The following is a 14,889-nucleotide window of genomic DNA, read 5'->3' as shown; positions in this document are numbered from 1 at the left end:
ACTCAAGTCACTCGCTTTTCAAACAAAGTCGATGCTAACAGGTCAGCAGGAAGGGTACGACTCTGGCAGTGCATAGTAGTAGAGACATACTGTATTAGCATTAGTAGTATAGGCAAGGAAGATTACTTAGTAGCAAAGTGCATAATAGTAAGACAGTACGAAGGTTAGTTTTCTTTTTCCCCCTTCATTTCAGATATTGAATCAAAGCTCAAACTGTAAAACCTTTAGCTAATACTTAGCCATAATATATTATGATTGACACGCTACTTTGTACACATATCCAGCTGTCCTTGGTCCGCAATTGTGTCATTAGAAACGGCAAAAGACAATGTAGACGGTGCTCGTGTTGAAGCCTGTTCCCTGTAACCAGATGGGTTGCATCTACAGTATCATTTGTCTAAGAAACCATTGCATGTTTCTGCATTCATGTCCAATACAAAATAAACCAATAAACATCACTCACTGGCTTTTAGTGCTTAGTCATTTTTTATTATCTTATTTGAAATAATGAATAGTTACAGCATATCTTACAGAAAACCAATTTGAAACGGCAGAGAGAGAGAGAGAAGAGCTACAGGGTGATGGATGAATGTGTGGTGGTGAGTGATATGGTTTTAACTCAACGGGGTCAAAGGTCAACACCAGCACACGTGACTATAGACTGTTCGCCGTTTACAAACATTCGGTGTTCGAGCCAATCAGCAATACCGCAAGCTGCTGCGCAAAACATTTATGACGGGGCTCTATGGAGAAACCACGACACTCCCCTGACTAAAAGTATAACAGGGCTCTATGGAGAAACCACGACACTCCCCTGACTAAAAGTATGACGGGGCTCTATGGAGAAACCATGACACTCCCCTGACTAAAAGTATGACGGGGCTCTATGGAGAAACCATGACACTCGCCTGACTAAAGGTTGTTTCAAACTAAAACGACTGGATGTCATTTAGCCAAATCAGCAGCACGGCTGTGAGTGCGAGTCTTTCACCTTTTACATTATCTAGCTTCGTCATGGATTGATTATTTAGATCGCTAGCATGGCTAACAAATGCAAATACATTGTAGTCTGCCCCGTTGTTCTGACCAGGATTGCGTTCCTTTTCCCTCCTTGATACCGCGCGCACACACAGTCTGACAGCGAACAGGTCTGTTGAAGGGAGTGAAATATAATTTCCAACCGTTATGAGTAATAAGAGCCCGATACAGAACGGTTAGAATGTCCACGTTTACACCGTTTGCTACGTCGTAAGAAACAATAACAATAGCTTGGATTCATTCAGTTCATGTAGTTTCATGAAACCCAAGGTCACGTATGGTTTCGATGTGCTGTAATTACACACGAAATACATCAATAACCAATTTAACTAACTGGTATCAACGTGTCTTATATTTACATTTTTACTGTACATTTTAGAATGTATATACATATTTAGAATGTATATCCTCGACTGTATTTTTATTCTTATTGTTGACCACCTAAATGTTTATTGTGAGCGATCTGTGGTGCTGAATTTCCCTCGGGATCAATAAAGTACTTCTATTCTATTCTAGTCTCGAACAGAGCAGTAATATAAACGCTTTCCCCACATTTTAGGACTAATTTGATCACTCTATACAGAATTGAGCCTAATCACGCGGCAGCCATTTGGCTCCCATGTCACGCTCAGGTTGGGATTTCACCCCAGGTGAGGAACAGGGCGGAAAGATCCCAACCCGAGCTTGACACGCGTGTGTGAATAATGCCAGTGTGTGAATACACGGTCGCTCAAGACGTATTTTCTCCGTTTCGACGTTGGTCCTCCAACATGGCGGAATGTAACCGCTGGTTACCGCTCTCCGAACATTCCGTGACGGGCTCCTATTGGGTTTTAAGTAACCACAAGGGGTTGGCTTAAAGACAATCGATAATAAATCACAGGGCGAAAGACATTTTTATCTTAATACATAATCCGATAAATTCAGGCACTACAAAAACATTGCTATTAAGAAATTGAATGGCAAGTGCAATTCACATTATGACAAACGCTTAAGTGGGAAAGTGACGAGAGGGTCATTCTGTCTATAGTCAGAGCGCTAGGAGAAGAGGGCAGAGAAAATATCTTGTCGTTACCATTATTCATGCTATTTTTCATTCAAATGAAAAAAAAACTAAAGAAACCAGCTTTCAGACAAATGACCTTTAGGAATTACATAATTTATTTTCTCGTCACTTTGATAATTTCCCCCGTCTCTTCCGTTTCAGAAACTCCTCAGATAGCACTGCATCATCTGCATACGGTCAAATTCCGTCGAGACAAACCGATTGACCCCGTCTCAAGCCACGCCCCCTCTTTTCTCGAGATATAAGCCAATCGTATCGGGGACGTGGTGGAACAATCCATGTGTCACTCTTGGCAGGGAATTATACAGAACAATAGGAGACAAAAACAACAACAACAACAACGAAACAAAAACAAACAAATAAAAGTGATGAAAAAGCTCATTGAATGCACCAATGAAAAAACTTCTGCTGTCAAAACAATTCCGAAGCTGCATAGCTTATACAATAACCCCCCTCTTTACATAATTCCTATATAAACAGAAGCATGTGTTAATACACAAAATTAAAACCATATTGAGAGTCAAGAAAACAAAAATATACTATATTTTCCCAAAAAATAAAATTTCAGTTACTTCAAGATCTTTTTGTTATTTTTTTCCCTCCAAATCATCCACCAGGATGGTGATTGACGGCATGAGATGGTATATGAAGCTATTTAAAATACACGTTGATATCAATTATCAATCACTTCTGACACATCAGCTACACAGTGCATGTGAAAACTTAACATAAGTGGCATATCTAAAAAATCATTTAAAATGCTCCTTTCAGATGCACCATCTATATATATATATATATATATATGTGGGATATCGTTTAGACTTTGACACGTTTGAACGTTCCGCTATGGAGTTCCAGATTCTAGATGTCCAAAGATAAGGTCCATTCCGTCTCAAGCCCCACCTTCTTTCCCTTGATCCTCCAATCAAAACCGTCGCTCTTCCTTTCCAAGCGATTGGAGGATCGAGATAAGGGGGCGGGGGGCTCGAGATAAGGTAAAATCCTGAGCAAGCATTCCAAAAGATGCACGCACCTGAAAGGGTTAAATCAACACTGTGTGAAGGAGACGGAAACAAGATGGCCAAACTGTACAAGGTAGACGGCTCTGGAGCGCCGTCACAACTGTACAAGGTAGAGGGCCCTGGGCCGCTATGAGAACATGAGGGAGATGCTTGGGGGGTTGGGGCAGAAACAGAGCCAATGAAAAGTCTCTTTACATCGGCGACGCCACATCCATGTCCAACGTGAGGGAATCTGAGGAACAAAGCCAAATGATATGCATTAATGGCATATTCAACTGCTTGTGTATGTGTGTGTGTGTGTGTGTGTGTGTGTGTGTGTGTATGGCTGACACTGTATGTTGCGGTACCAGTATAATTATGTCATGTGCTTCAACCTAGTTGTCAACCGAGCTCATAATATTTATCTTAATACCCAATGTGTATGTCCCTTGTAGGGATGGGCATCGACTTTCGTATAGTAGTCGTTAAATTATTTTAAAAAATCAAATAGTTCAAACAATATATTTTCCCTTGTTTTTACCGGCAACTACACTGTGTAGTGTATCGAGAGAGGGGACCCTATTAACTGTTACACCGCTGACCGGCATGCTGCGTACAGCTCGCTAGCTAGCCAGGTAGCATAACTAGTATGTTAACCGCTGGGAGAACAGAGAAGAAAGAGAGACCGGAGATGTTACATGGTGGCAGCGTTGTGTACGTTTGCCATGTTGTTTCACTAAAGCTCACACATTTCAAGCATCAGTGATATTAACGTTCAGAATGAATGCTTTTGTCCCGGGGAAATACACTATAGCCTGGTCTGCTAGCGTTAGCCGTTAGCAATGGCGGCAGCCAGCTAGCTCGCTTGATTATCTCACGTTCGCTATTAAGTAACAACAAAACCATACGTTAGCGTGGAAGCTCAGACATTTCAAGCATCAACGATGTAACTTTTGGAATCAATGCTTTTGTTCTCGGAAATAACGTTAGCCTGCTGCTAACTGTTTGCAATGACAGCAGAAGACGGCTAGCTCGCTTGTTTGATCATCTCACGTTTGCTATTCATCCGATGTTAACATGGGGGGGGGGGGGGGGGGTTCGATTAGTATTAGAATAGTTCCTAGTGGGGTGCCAGGGTGGCGCACCACGTAACGCACTGTGGTGCAACACGGCTGTCCCGGGTTCGACTCCCGGACCCGGCGACCTTTGCCGCATGTCTTCCCCCATATCTCCTCCCATCCTTCCTCTCTGCCGGACTTGTCCAATAAAAATCTACCAAAAACATAATAATAATAATAATTATTTTTTTTTAAAGGGGAACTATCTTATAAATGGCCTTTTTCAGTGTTTAGCATTGTTTCCTAGCTATGTGGACTTATATTAATAGGATCTATGTCTCCAATTCTCATATTGGCGCATTCTTCCAATTCTCCTCTCACAATATTCACCCTCACTGAACTGAGTCATCTGAAAATGTGCTGATCTGTGATGTCAGAGGTTTCTCAGCTGCATAATAATGTGGCAGTTGATGTGGCAGTTGGCACCAGGCCACACAGTGGGTGGAGCCCAGCCTCAAAACGGCTTAAGATCTTGAGGTAGAAAAATGCAGTTTTTGAGTTACAAAACAATGAATTTTTTGGAAAAAAAACCTTACAGAGGTGTTCCATAGACTCACAGGAATTGTGTAAAAGTGCCCAAATAGTGAAAGAAATAGTAAAATAGTTCCCTTTTAAAGAATAGTTCCTGGTGATTATCAATTTGACGAGTTTTGCCCATCTCTAGTCCCTTGCTGGTTTGTAACTATACGTGGACATGAATAATTATGAAAGTGTGTGTGTATATGTATATGTATATGTATATGTATATGTGTGTGTGTGTGTCTCTATCCTGGACTCACCCAGGGGTCCTGGAATGTGCTCGGAGTCGTTGTGCATCAGAGAGTCCAGGGTGCGAGGTGACATGGGGAACAGGTCGCTGGTGTTGCCAGAGTTAGTGCTGGAACAGAGCAAGAGGACAGACAACAGCACGTTACAGACAGGAACACACACACACACACGATATCCAGCAGCTCTGCCGTGTGTGTCAGCGCTCGCTTAACCCTTTCACTACCACACTACAGACGGTTAACCCTTTGTCGTGTGGCAGTGAAAGGGTTCTGTGTTGTCGCAGTGAAAGGGTTAACCATTTTGGTAGTGTGGCAGTGAATTGGGTTAAGCCACTACACCTCGATAAGAATCTCTGATGTCCGTTTTTTTTTTTTTTTACCACAAGAGATAAAGCCAACAGTCAGCTTCTTGTTATGCGTCAGCAGCCGTCTACATTGACTGACCACAGGAAACAAAACATTTGTTTAGTTTTTTTTTTATCAACTTGGGTGCAGATAAATTAGTGAGAGGGGAGGTTGATTAGTCACAGAAGGAGCTCTGGAAGATTCCCTGTATTACTCATTAAGAGAGCGCCCTGCCCCTGCATCTCTCTCTCTCTCTCTGTGAATGTCAGCAGAGATAATGGCAGTGGGGAGAGAGAGAGGGGGGGGAGAGAGAGACAGAAAGGGGGGGGGGAGAGGGAGAGACAGAGAGAGGGAGAGAGAGATGCAGAGAGAGGGAGAGAGACAGAGATAGAGAAAGAGTGAGATGCAGAGAGGGGGGAGAGAGAGACAAAGAGGGGGGAAGAGAGAGGGAGAGAGACAGAGAGAGAGACAGAGAGGGGGGAGAGAGAGACAAAGATGGGGGAAGAGAGAGGGAGAGAGAAAGGGGCAGAGACAGAGAGGGGGGAGAGAGACAAAAAGGGGGGAAGAGAGAGGGAGAGAGAAAGGGGCAGAGAGAGATAGGGGGGAGAGAGAGAGACAGAGAGGGAGGGAGAGAGAGAGAGAGACAAAGAGAGACACAGAGAGAGACAGAGACAGACAGAGAGAGAGACAGAAGGAGAGGGAGAGAAAGGGAGACATAGAGAGAGAGAGGGAGAGACAGACAGAGAGAGAAAAAGGAAACAGAGAGACAAAGAGGGAGAGAGAGACAGAGAGAAAGAAAGACAGAGAGGGATAGAGAGACAGAGACAAAGAAGGAGAGAGAGAGAGAGCAGCACTTAAGCACATCGACACGCCGGCAAACAGAAGACTTGACTGGTGTTAGTGACAGCAGCTATTCTACAGAGAGGCGGGTTAGAGCAGACGGGTGGAACCGGCACCGGAACGGGTCACTCTGTAAATTAGGTTATTCTCCGCGGCGCTCGTTAAGATACATTCGGCGAGGATATGAACGTGAGAGATCATCTCCCTAACGCCGATGATGGGATCCCAGTCCACGCCCTTTTGGAAGGAGCGCGTGACACTACTAGTGAGACCTTCATCGGTAGGAGAGGAAGAGGAAGACCTTCCCCGTTAAGACGATCCACCGGGGCATGGAGGTGCTAAACTAAAATCAACAATAGAGGCCTTGGGAGGAATGTTTGTGTGGTTCCAACATGGCTGCCAGTAACCATTGTCCAGGGGTGTAAAGTACTTGAGAAATTGTACTTCGTTACAATACTTAAGTAATGTTTTGGGGGATTTGTACTTTACTCGAGTATTATTAGGTTTGTAATACTTGTACTTTTACTCAATTACATTTCAGAGAAAAAAACATACTTTTTACTCCTTACATTTAAAATGCAGACCTATACAAAGTACAAAGTACAAATCTCACCGGTCCAACCATTTTAATTAGTATATTTGTTTCTCTGGCCGAACTAACGTTAACGTTATTAATCCTGCGGCCGCGCTTTATTTAAAAACAGCCAATCAAATCCCCATCAATGGAAAATGAACCCGCCCCATACCCATGCTGATTGGTCCTTGTGCGAGACTAGAAAGCGGGGATCTTTGATTAAACACCTGCTATCAGAAGAATAGACAGTCAGAAAAAAAGATTTTACTTACCCGGTAAGTACATTTAAAAGTAGACACTTTTTAACTTTTACTCAAGTACTCAAAACTCAAGATTTTGAGACGGTACCCATAACTTTCACTTAAGTATAATTTCTGGGTACTTTTTACACCCCTGACCATTGGAGAAGATGCCTACATGTCTGTGCAGCGGCAGAGCGGGTAAAACGCTGGAGAAGCAGTATATTACTGTTCCACTGTGACCTGGAAGAAGCCATCTCATCTCATATACCGACCCGTTAGCAACCGTTGTTTTGCAACATATCAGCTGTTGTTTCTTCCAACATGGAGGACAACTGGGTATTATATAAATATTCCTTGAAATGCCTAAGCGCCCGTGAGCAAGGCACGGAACCCCAAAACTGCTCCAGAAGCGCGGCACTGCAGGCAACCCTGTGCTCGGACCTCTCTGATGAGATGCGTGCGTGTGTGTGTGTGTAACTAGGAGGGATATGAGGACTGTGTGTCACTAGGAGGGATATGAAGACTGTGTGTAACTAGGAGGGGTATGAGGACTGTGTGTAACTAGGAGGGATATGAGGACTGTGTGTAACTAGGAGGGATATGAAGACTGTGTGTAACTAGGAGGGATATGAGGACTGTGTGTCACTAGGAGGGATATGAGGACTGTGTGTAACTAGGAGGGATATGAAGACTGTGTGTAACTAGGAGGGGTATGAGGACTGTGTGTAACTAGGAGGGATATGAGGACTGTGTGTAACTAGGAGGGATATGAGGACTGTGTGTCACTAGGAGGGATATGAGGACTGTGTGTCACTAGGAGGGATATGAGGACTGTGTGTCACTAGGAGGGATATGAGGACGGTGTGTGTAACTAGGAGGGATATGCAAAAAGACACACTTCAATTGCCTTGTGTCCATCGACAATAAAGTAATCTTCTTCCAAAAGGCCTCTACTGCAAAAAACCACATTTCCTGTCATCATTTATTTTCATCCTGGAGGTAATCGTAGTAGTTTGTGGTTCATCCCATAGAAATGGATTGGGTTGATGATGTGATGATGAGTGACGGCGAGGGAGAAAACCCATGAGGAGAGAGAGAGAGAAGAGAAGAGAAGTGACCCAAACAAACGAGCGGCGAGAATCAGATGAGAGGAACGTGTTGAGAGAGATGGTGCACAGAGGAGGAGGAGGAGGAGGGGGGGGGGCCGAGGGAGGAGGCTGTGAGAGGGGCACAAAAAGGGGTATTTAGGTCGTCAGGGGGGGCGGGGGGGGGGGGGGGACTAATACCGACATCCTCTCCCAGCTACCCACCGTCCGACACACACAAAACAAACAAACAAACAAAAGAAGAAGATGCACACGCACACACACACACACATCGGGCCCTACATGCCACCGCCCCCCCCCCCACAGCGCCTACCCTGGGAATGCGCTCCCAAGCAGCAGCTCACTGTCCGGAAAGTCCATGAACACGGAGGGACACCTACGGAGGAGACAGGTCAGGAGCTCACTGAACAGGAACCGCACAAAAAACGGGACCACCAACGCCATCACACACCCCCACACCACCCCCCCACACACACCCATCCGCAGAACTGGAATGGATAGAAATGGCCCCTCCCGTCTTTTTTCAAAAATCCGTTTTGTCTCGGTACACTCTGAAACGGCCGCCGCGTTTTATAACGACACACGACGCTTGTTCCCATGACAACACGGTCACAAATTTGACCCGTCTTTTAAACCCCCTCCCCCCCCGGCGCTCTTTTCTCTCGATCCTCCGATCGCAGTCGTGACGGGAGGATGGAGAAAAGAGGGCGGGGGTTTTGAGACGGGTCGTGGAAGCCGCGTCTGAGGTATACTGTGAATGCGAATCAGGGGAAAATAACCGAAGAGGCACCGAGAAGGAGCCTTTTCCATCCATTCTTGAGTTCTTGTGCCTCCTCCACCGTCACCGTCACCGTCGCCCAAATCACTTCCTGGCTGACTGGCCTGTAAACACACCCCCCCTTCTACCTCCTACTCACCTCCAGCAGCACAATCCCAAGATGGCCGATTCTCTGCAATAGCCAATGCAAACATATGAGGGCGCTCTTCCAAAGAGCTGGTGCTTAGAAAGGAAGAAGCGTTGTCAACTGACAACATAAGCCGGCTTCCAGGAGTTTATTTAGTATAATTTCCTTTTTTTTTTTTTTTTTTACTACAACACTATAGAAGGTTAACCCTTTCACTGCCACACTACAGACGGTTAACCTCCTGTAGTGTGGTAGTGAAATGGTTAACCTTATGTAGTGTGGTAGTGAAAGGGTTAACCTCCTGTAGTGCGGTAGTGAAATGTTAACCTTCTGTAGTGTGGTAGTGAAAGGGTTAACCTCCTGTAGTGTGGTAGTGAAATGTTAACCTTCTGTAGTGTGGTAGTGAAAGGGTTAACCTCCTGTAGTGTGGTAGTGAAAGGGTTAACCTCCTGTAGTGTGGTAGTGAAAGGGTTAACCTCATGTAGTGTGGTAGTGAAAGGGTTAACCTCCTGTAGTGTGGTAGTGAAAGGGTTAGCCTCCTGTAGTGTGGTAGTGAAAGGGTTAACCTTCTGTAGTGTGGTAGTGAAAGGGTTAACCTTCTGTATGGTGGTAGTGAAAGGGTTAACCTCCTGTAGTGTGGTAGTGAAAGGGTTAACCTCCTGTAGTGTGGTAGTGAAAGGGTTAACCTCCTGTAGTGTGGTAGTGAAAGGGTTAACCTTCTGTATGGTGGTAGTGAAAGGGTTAACCTCCTGTAGTGTGGTAGTGAAAGGGTTAACCTCCTGTAGTGTGGTAGTGAAAGGGTTAACCTCCTGTAGTGTGGTAGTGAAAGCGCCGTCTAACAACTCCCATGATCCCACGCTACATAATGACGTCATCAAACTCTTTTTGTTATTGTTTTGATTGAGAGCCACACACTGACTGACTGACCCCTAGTGGCAGAAATCACACACTGTGCGTTTAAATAAGGGCATGTGTGCATATATCTGCAGGCGTGGTCGCTGCTCCTCGCTCTCATGACTGATGTTAAAAGCCTTTTAGAGGAAGACGGTGACTGAAAGTGAGCGGAAATGAAACATAGACCTGTGCCGTCATCCTTATAGCGAGGCGACCCCTGACCAAAACACTTCAGGAGAGTAGCGTGAGGGAATCGCGTCGATATTTCAAATCAATATATTTCAAAATGTGCACTTTTATTAGTATCTGTACGTCCCAGAGTCCGTTCCCAAACCCTTCCGGGTAATGATTTCCGGATAAAGTCACAGGTTCACAGGCAGAAGAACACCAGGCAGTCATCCATCTCCACCTCCCGAGTTCTCTTTCAAATACAAGGCTGTGATTCACTGGAATAACTATCAAAATAATGCAATAACATTGTCTTCTCTCAAATGTTTTACAAACGTAGTCTCTTGTAAGTTCATAATTGACCAGTTCCATCAGTATTTCTGTCCCTTCCCTCTGTGATTTTACAGTTTTCCCCCCCGATTGTTTTAAATATGTAATAAGTAACATAATGTTTTTGTATTTGTTTAATGTATTTTCTTTAATCAAGTGAAGGCCTCGCATAGGCCTGCTTTGTCACCGATCTTTTAAAAAGTTTGTATTTGTTCTTTGTATGTCTTTTAAACGTGCTAAATAAATCAACTAAAGCATAGACCTACATAGCCCCTCTACCAGTTTATATATATTTTTTTAAATGAGTATTAGCAACGCCGAGCTTTCAAACCCTAGCGTTTGTCTGTCCGAAACCCTCGTGCAACTGTGAGTACCTTTGAAATACATTTTTGCGACACCTGTACGACAAGCGTTTTTGATAAGAGAAAAGCGAGACAGACTTAATTGTAGGATTTTTCAATGGTCGTATATAAGGGACGGTGTATTCACTCGGTGCATCACAGTCCCGAAATGGGGCTAAGACCTACAAGGAATTAGTGTTGCACGATACACCGATACTAGAAAAGCATCGCAATTTCCAGCTGTTAAAAACGGTTCAATACTCTACTGTATACAATACTGTATTTTCTATGAGTTGAGTGGATGGATTCTTTCAATTACAGAATTGTATAAAGAATGTTCCATGTTCTGCCATCTAATAATATATCCCATTACTTTTTGCCGTGATATCGTTTTATAATCGGTATCGCGATACTTAGGCTGGTATCGGTATCGGAGTCAACATGTCGGTATCGTGACGACACTACAAGGAATAGACGGGGTAGCTGCTCTGTCTTTCTAAAAAAGAAAAAAAACTAAAAGAACAAAACAGATGAGGTCCTACTAACCATCACCGAGAGAAGCAACAGAAAGTGAAGGTCTGGAAGTCTTTCTGGTCAAATATACTACGAGTGACTGAAAGATAACGGAGGAGATACTTACGGGGTGACGCAGATGAACTTTGTCTTCAGGTACGGCTGAATGACTGTTGGAACAAATTGAGAGACGTCAACTCTTCATGAATGACACATTTTGACAAGTAGATTAGATTCAAGTGTATTGTCATCACGCAGCACAAGTACAGTCCGGTGAAAAGAGGTTTGGCATTCAACCAGAGTGCAAATGTAACAGTAAAGTGCAACAGTATACAATATACGGGTGATTAAACTGGGTATAAAATATATAGATTAGTACTACTGAGTGTAGTGCTAATCAGATGTATGCACTGTACAGAGTTGTAGTATAATATGTACAGTGATAGAGGTATAATGTATGGATGTAGGATGTATCTACCGGTACGTTCCAGTTTTATGTACTGTAGAGCTTAATACACTCTGTACCGATCACAAATACCACCAACCTGGTTGTGTGGCAATAAAGGAATATTGTATCTTGTGTCTTGTTGACAGTGAAAATACTATTATTAATGGCTAAAAACACTGTCCTCGGTTAACATACGAGACTAAACTCTAGAATAAAAAATAAAAAAACATCACCAGCAAAGCACCGGGGTCGTTTAGATTAAACACGAGAGTCTTGTAGGGAACGACGAACCGTTCATGGGGTCTCCTCCCAGCTCGGGCTCCGGGCCGGCCTCTGGACGGCAGTACTTCCCGAAGGCCTCCTCCTTGGGGATCTCCGGGAAGAGGTAGACCAGGGGCGACACCAGGATGTTGGTGGCGTCCATGATCTTGTAGCCCATGATGATCTCGGCGAAGGACATGCTGTTGAGCTGCTGCTTGGTGTAAGGCTCCACCGACTGGATCTGAGTCTTTCCTGCAAAACACACCGTATATTATATTTATAATATTATATTATATTATAGATATATTATATTTATATTACATTAATATCATATTATAGTAATGCTGTCGGGTGTAAGGCTCCACCGACTGGATCTGAGTCTTTCCTGCAAAACACACCGTATATTATATTTATATTATATTATATTATAGATATATTATATTTATATTACATTAATATCATATTATAGTAATGCTGTCGGGTGTAAGGCTCCACCGACTGGATCTGAGTCTTTCCTGCAAAACACACCATATATTATATTTATAATATATTCTATTCTATTATAGATATATTATATTTATATTATATTATAGTAATGCTGTTGAGACTGGATCTTTCCTGCACAACACACCAGGAGATATATTATATTTATATTACATTATAGATATTATAGATATATTATATTATATTTATATTACATTATAGATATATTATATTTATGGTATGGTTTTATTCTTAATCCCCGAGGGGAAACATGGTTTGCCACCAGAGCGAATACAAATACACAAACGAGAAACAATAAACACACAGTACAAGTTACACAACACGGTGAGAAGAAGAGAAGAACAGAGCCTCTCAACCGATGGCAGAGACAACCATGCAAGGTGCCAACCTGCACATCGGGAGCAATTAGGGGTTAAGTGTCTCGCTCAAGGACACTTCGACACGCCGCCCGGGAGGAGGGAGCGGCAATCGAACCGGAAACCTCCGGATTACCAGACGACTGCTCTACCTCCCGAGCCGCTAGTCGCCCCACTTTAAGCACTTCAAGGACCTTGTGCTGTAACCCTGTATTATTAATATTATTACAGTAATGCTGTTGAGCTGCTGCTCTACCTCCTGAGCCCCCGTCGCCCCAGGTCAACAGGCGGCGGGAGGGGGGGCTCTGCTCACCGTTGATGTCCTTCTCCACCCAGGTGAAGGTGATGCCGCCCTCCTTGCTGCTCTCGCTGAAGCGCAGCAGGAAGGTGCCGGGGGGCTTGGGGCTCAGGATGGCCCGTTCACGCTCCTTACTGATGAAGCCCATGATGTAGCTGCCGAGGAGAAGGAGAAAGAAAAGAAAGGGGTAAGGCTAAGAGAATAATCAAAGACTCCAGCCACCCAAACAACTGCCTCTTTGAACCGCTGCGGTCAGGCAAGCGCTACCGGAGTCTCATGGCCGGGCACAGAGAGACTCAGAAGGAGCTTCTATCCCCAGGCCATCAGGAGTTCAAAACTTGTAATCCCTATTGATTGATTGAACATTTTTATTAACAGATTGCAGAATGGGTACAGTAAAGTACAGCTCAATACAGACAATTGTTAACACTTTCACTGCCCAAGGTTAATTCCTTATTAGTCCGTTGAATGCCAAAATCCGCTCCAATGTTAACTTAATATCGCCTAATCTATGTTTTAAATTATGGCTATGTGTCTAATCTGCCCGTCGCTTATCAAAGACTCATTTTCCAGTCAACATTGTCAAGGCAGATTAAAAAAACATCGTTTCATTTCCGTTTGATAGCATTTTGAAAATCACTAGTTTTCGCGGAGAAAAAACGACCCTATGATGATAATCGCCTTTTACTGGAATATTTACAGCTCAATACATGTACAATTGTTAAGGGGATGCAGACCAGAGAAATACTTTCGTCTTGTTTACATCAGGGTCCCCCATTTTCAATTCATCATGAGTTGAAATGAATTAATCCAAATCTGATCCGATCAGATAGGGATTAAAAGTTTTGAATTCCTGGGCCCAGGCCATCAGGATGCTCGATGACAATAACACTATGTAAGAAACCATCACATACACCCACAGCACACACATCCACACACTCACTTTAAATAAACAACTCACCGTAGCACCCACTTTACCCACTCTAAGGTTAATAATAACCCTTTCACTGCCACACGACAAAGGGTTAACCCTTTCACTACCACACTACAGAAGGTTACCCCTTTCACTACCACACTACAGACGGTTAACCAAAAGTGTGGTAGTAAAAGGGTTAAGTATCAATTTTAGTATTTAAGTATCATCTAAATATCAAAATCTGTCTCCGAGCCAATGACCCCACGCCGCTCTCCAGCCCCGCTGTGTGACCAGAGGTCACGACCTCTCACCCTTCGTTCCAGAGAGCCAGGATGTACTTCTTCACCAGGTCGATGATGTTGTCCAGCCACACCCAGAAGGAGAAGCCTTTGCCGGCCATGTTTTCCTGGAGGGAGGAGGAGGAGGAGGAGGAGGAGGAGGAGGAGGAGGAGGAGGAGGAGGAGGAGGAGGAGAAGGAGAAGGAGGAGAAGGAGGAGAAGGGAAGACATGCTTTTTATTAACCCGAAGCAGAAGCAACGACGGAGGGATGCGGGATATTATTGAGAGACGGTTGATGATGATGATGATGTTGGGAGATGGACGTACTTTACAGAACTTGGCCCACGTGATCTGGCAACCGGAGTAGTTCACACAAGGCCCTGGATCGACGACAGAGGATGAATAAACGTCAGATATCACACAGGAAGATATGACAAGTGAACAGTCGTCTTCGGTGCCTCAAGACCGCCTTTTTATCTCGATCCCCCCCAATCGCAACCGTCGCTTCCCTCAGAAAAGCGACAGTTGTGATTGGAGGATCGAGAAAAGAGGGCGGGTTTGAGGTAGGTCAATTAGGGA

At 44.1% G+C, this 14,889-nt stretch overlaps 1 protein-coding gene across 7 annotated transcripts in view; it reads right to left on the bottom strand.

The window, feature by feature from the left end:
- Positions 1–451: 451 nt before the first annotated feature.
- Positions 452–14,889, bottom strand: part of stat3 (signal transducer and activator of transcription 3 (acute-phase response factor)) — a 56,208-nt gene continuing 41,770 nt past the window's right edge. The window contains exons 17-25 of one of the 7 annotated variants that reach the window (XM_084329700.1): positions 14,638–14,690; positions 14,343–14,437; positions 13,074–13,270; positions 11,988–12,209; positions 11,376–11,418; positions 9,015–9,047; positions 8,411–8,473; positions 5,003–5,100; positions 452–3,358 (exon numbers count right to left, since the gene is read on the bottom strand). In XM_084329700.1, the coding sequence (XP_084185826.1) occupies positions 3,318–3,358; positions 5,003–5,100; positions 8,411–8,473; positions 9,015–9,047; positions 11,376–11,418; positions 11,988–12,209; positions 13,074–13,270; positions 14,343–14,437; positions 14,638–14,690 (845 nt within the window). In that variant the 3' untranslated portion in view covers positions 452–3,317. The remainder of the gene's footprint in view (positions 3,359–5,002; positions 5,101–8,410; positions 8,474–9,014; positions 9,048–11,375; positions 11,419–11,987; positions 12,210–13,073; positions 13,271–14,342; positions 14,438–14,637; positions 14,691–14,889) is intronic. The other 6 variants (XM_084329702.1, XM_084329703.1, XM_084329701.1 and 3 more) reach the window with 6 other exon arrangements.

This window comes from Notolepis coatsorum (genome assembly GCF_963971535.1).
Source record: "Notolepis coatsorum genome assembly, chromosome: 14".
NCBI classification, from domain to species: Eukaryota; Metazoa; Chordata; class Actinopteri; order Aulopiformes; family Paralepididae; genus Notolepis; species Notolepis coatsorum.
The sequence above is the reverse complement of the archived record's forward strand: the minus strand, read 5'-3'. Positions and strand labels throughout refer to the sequence as shown.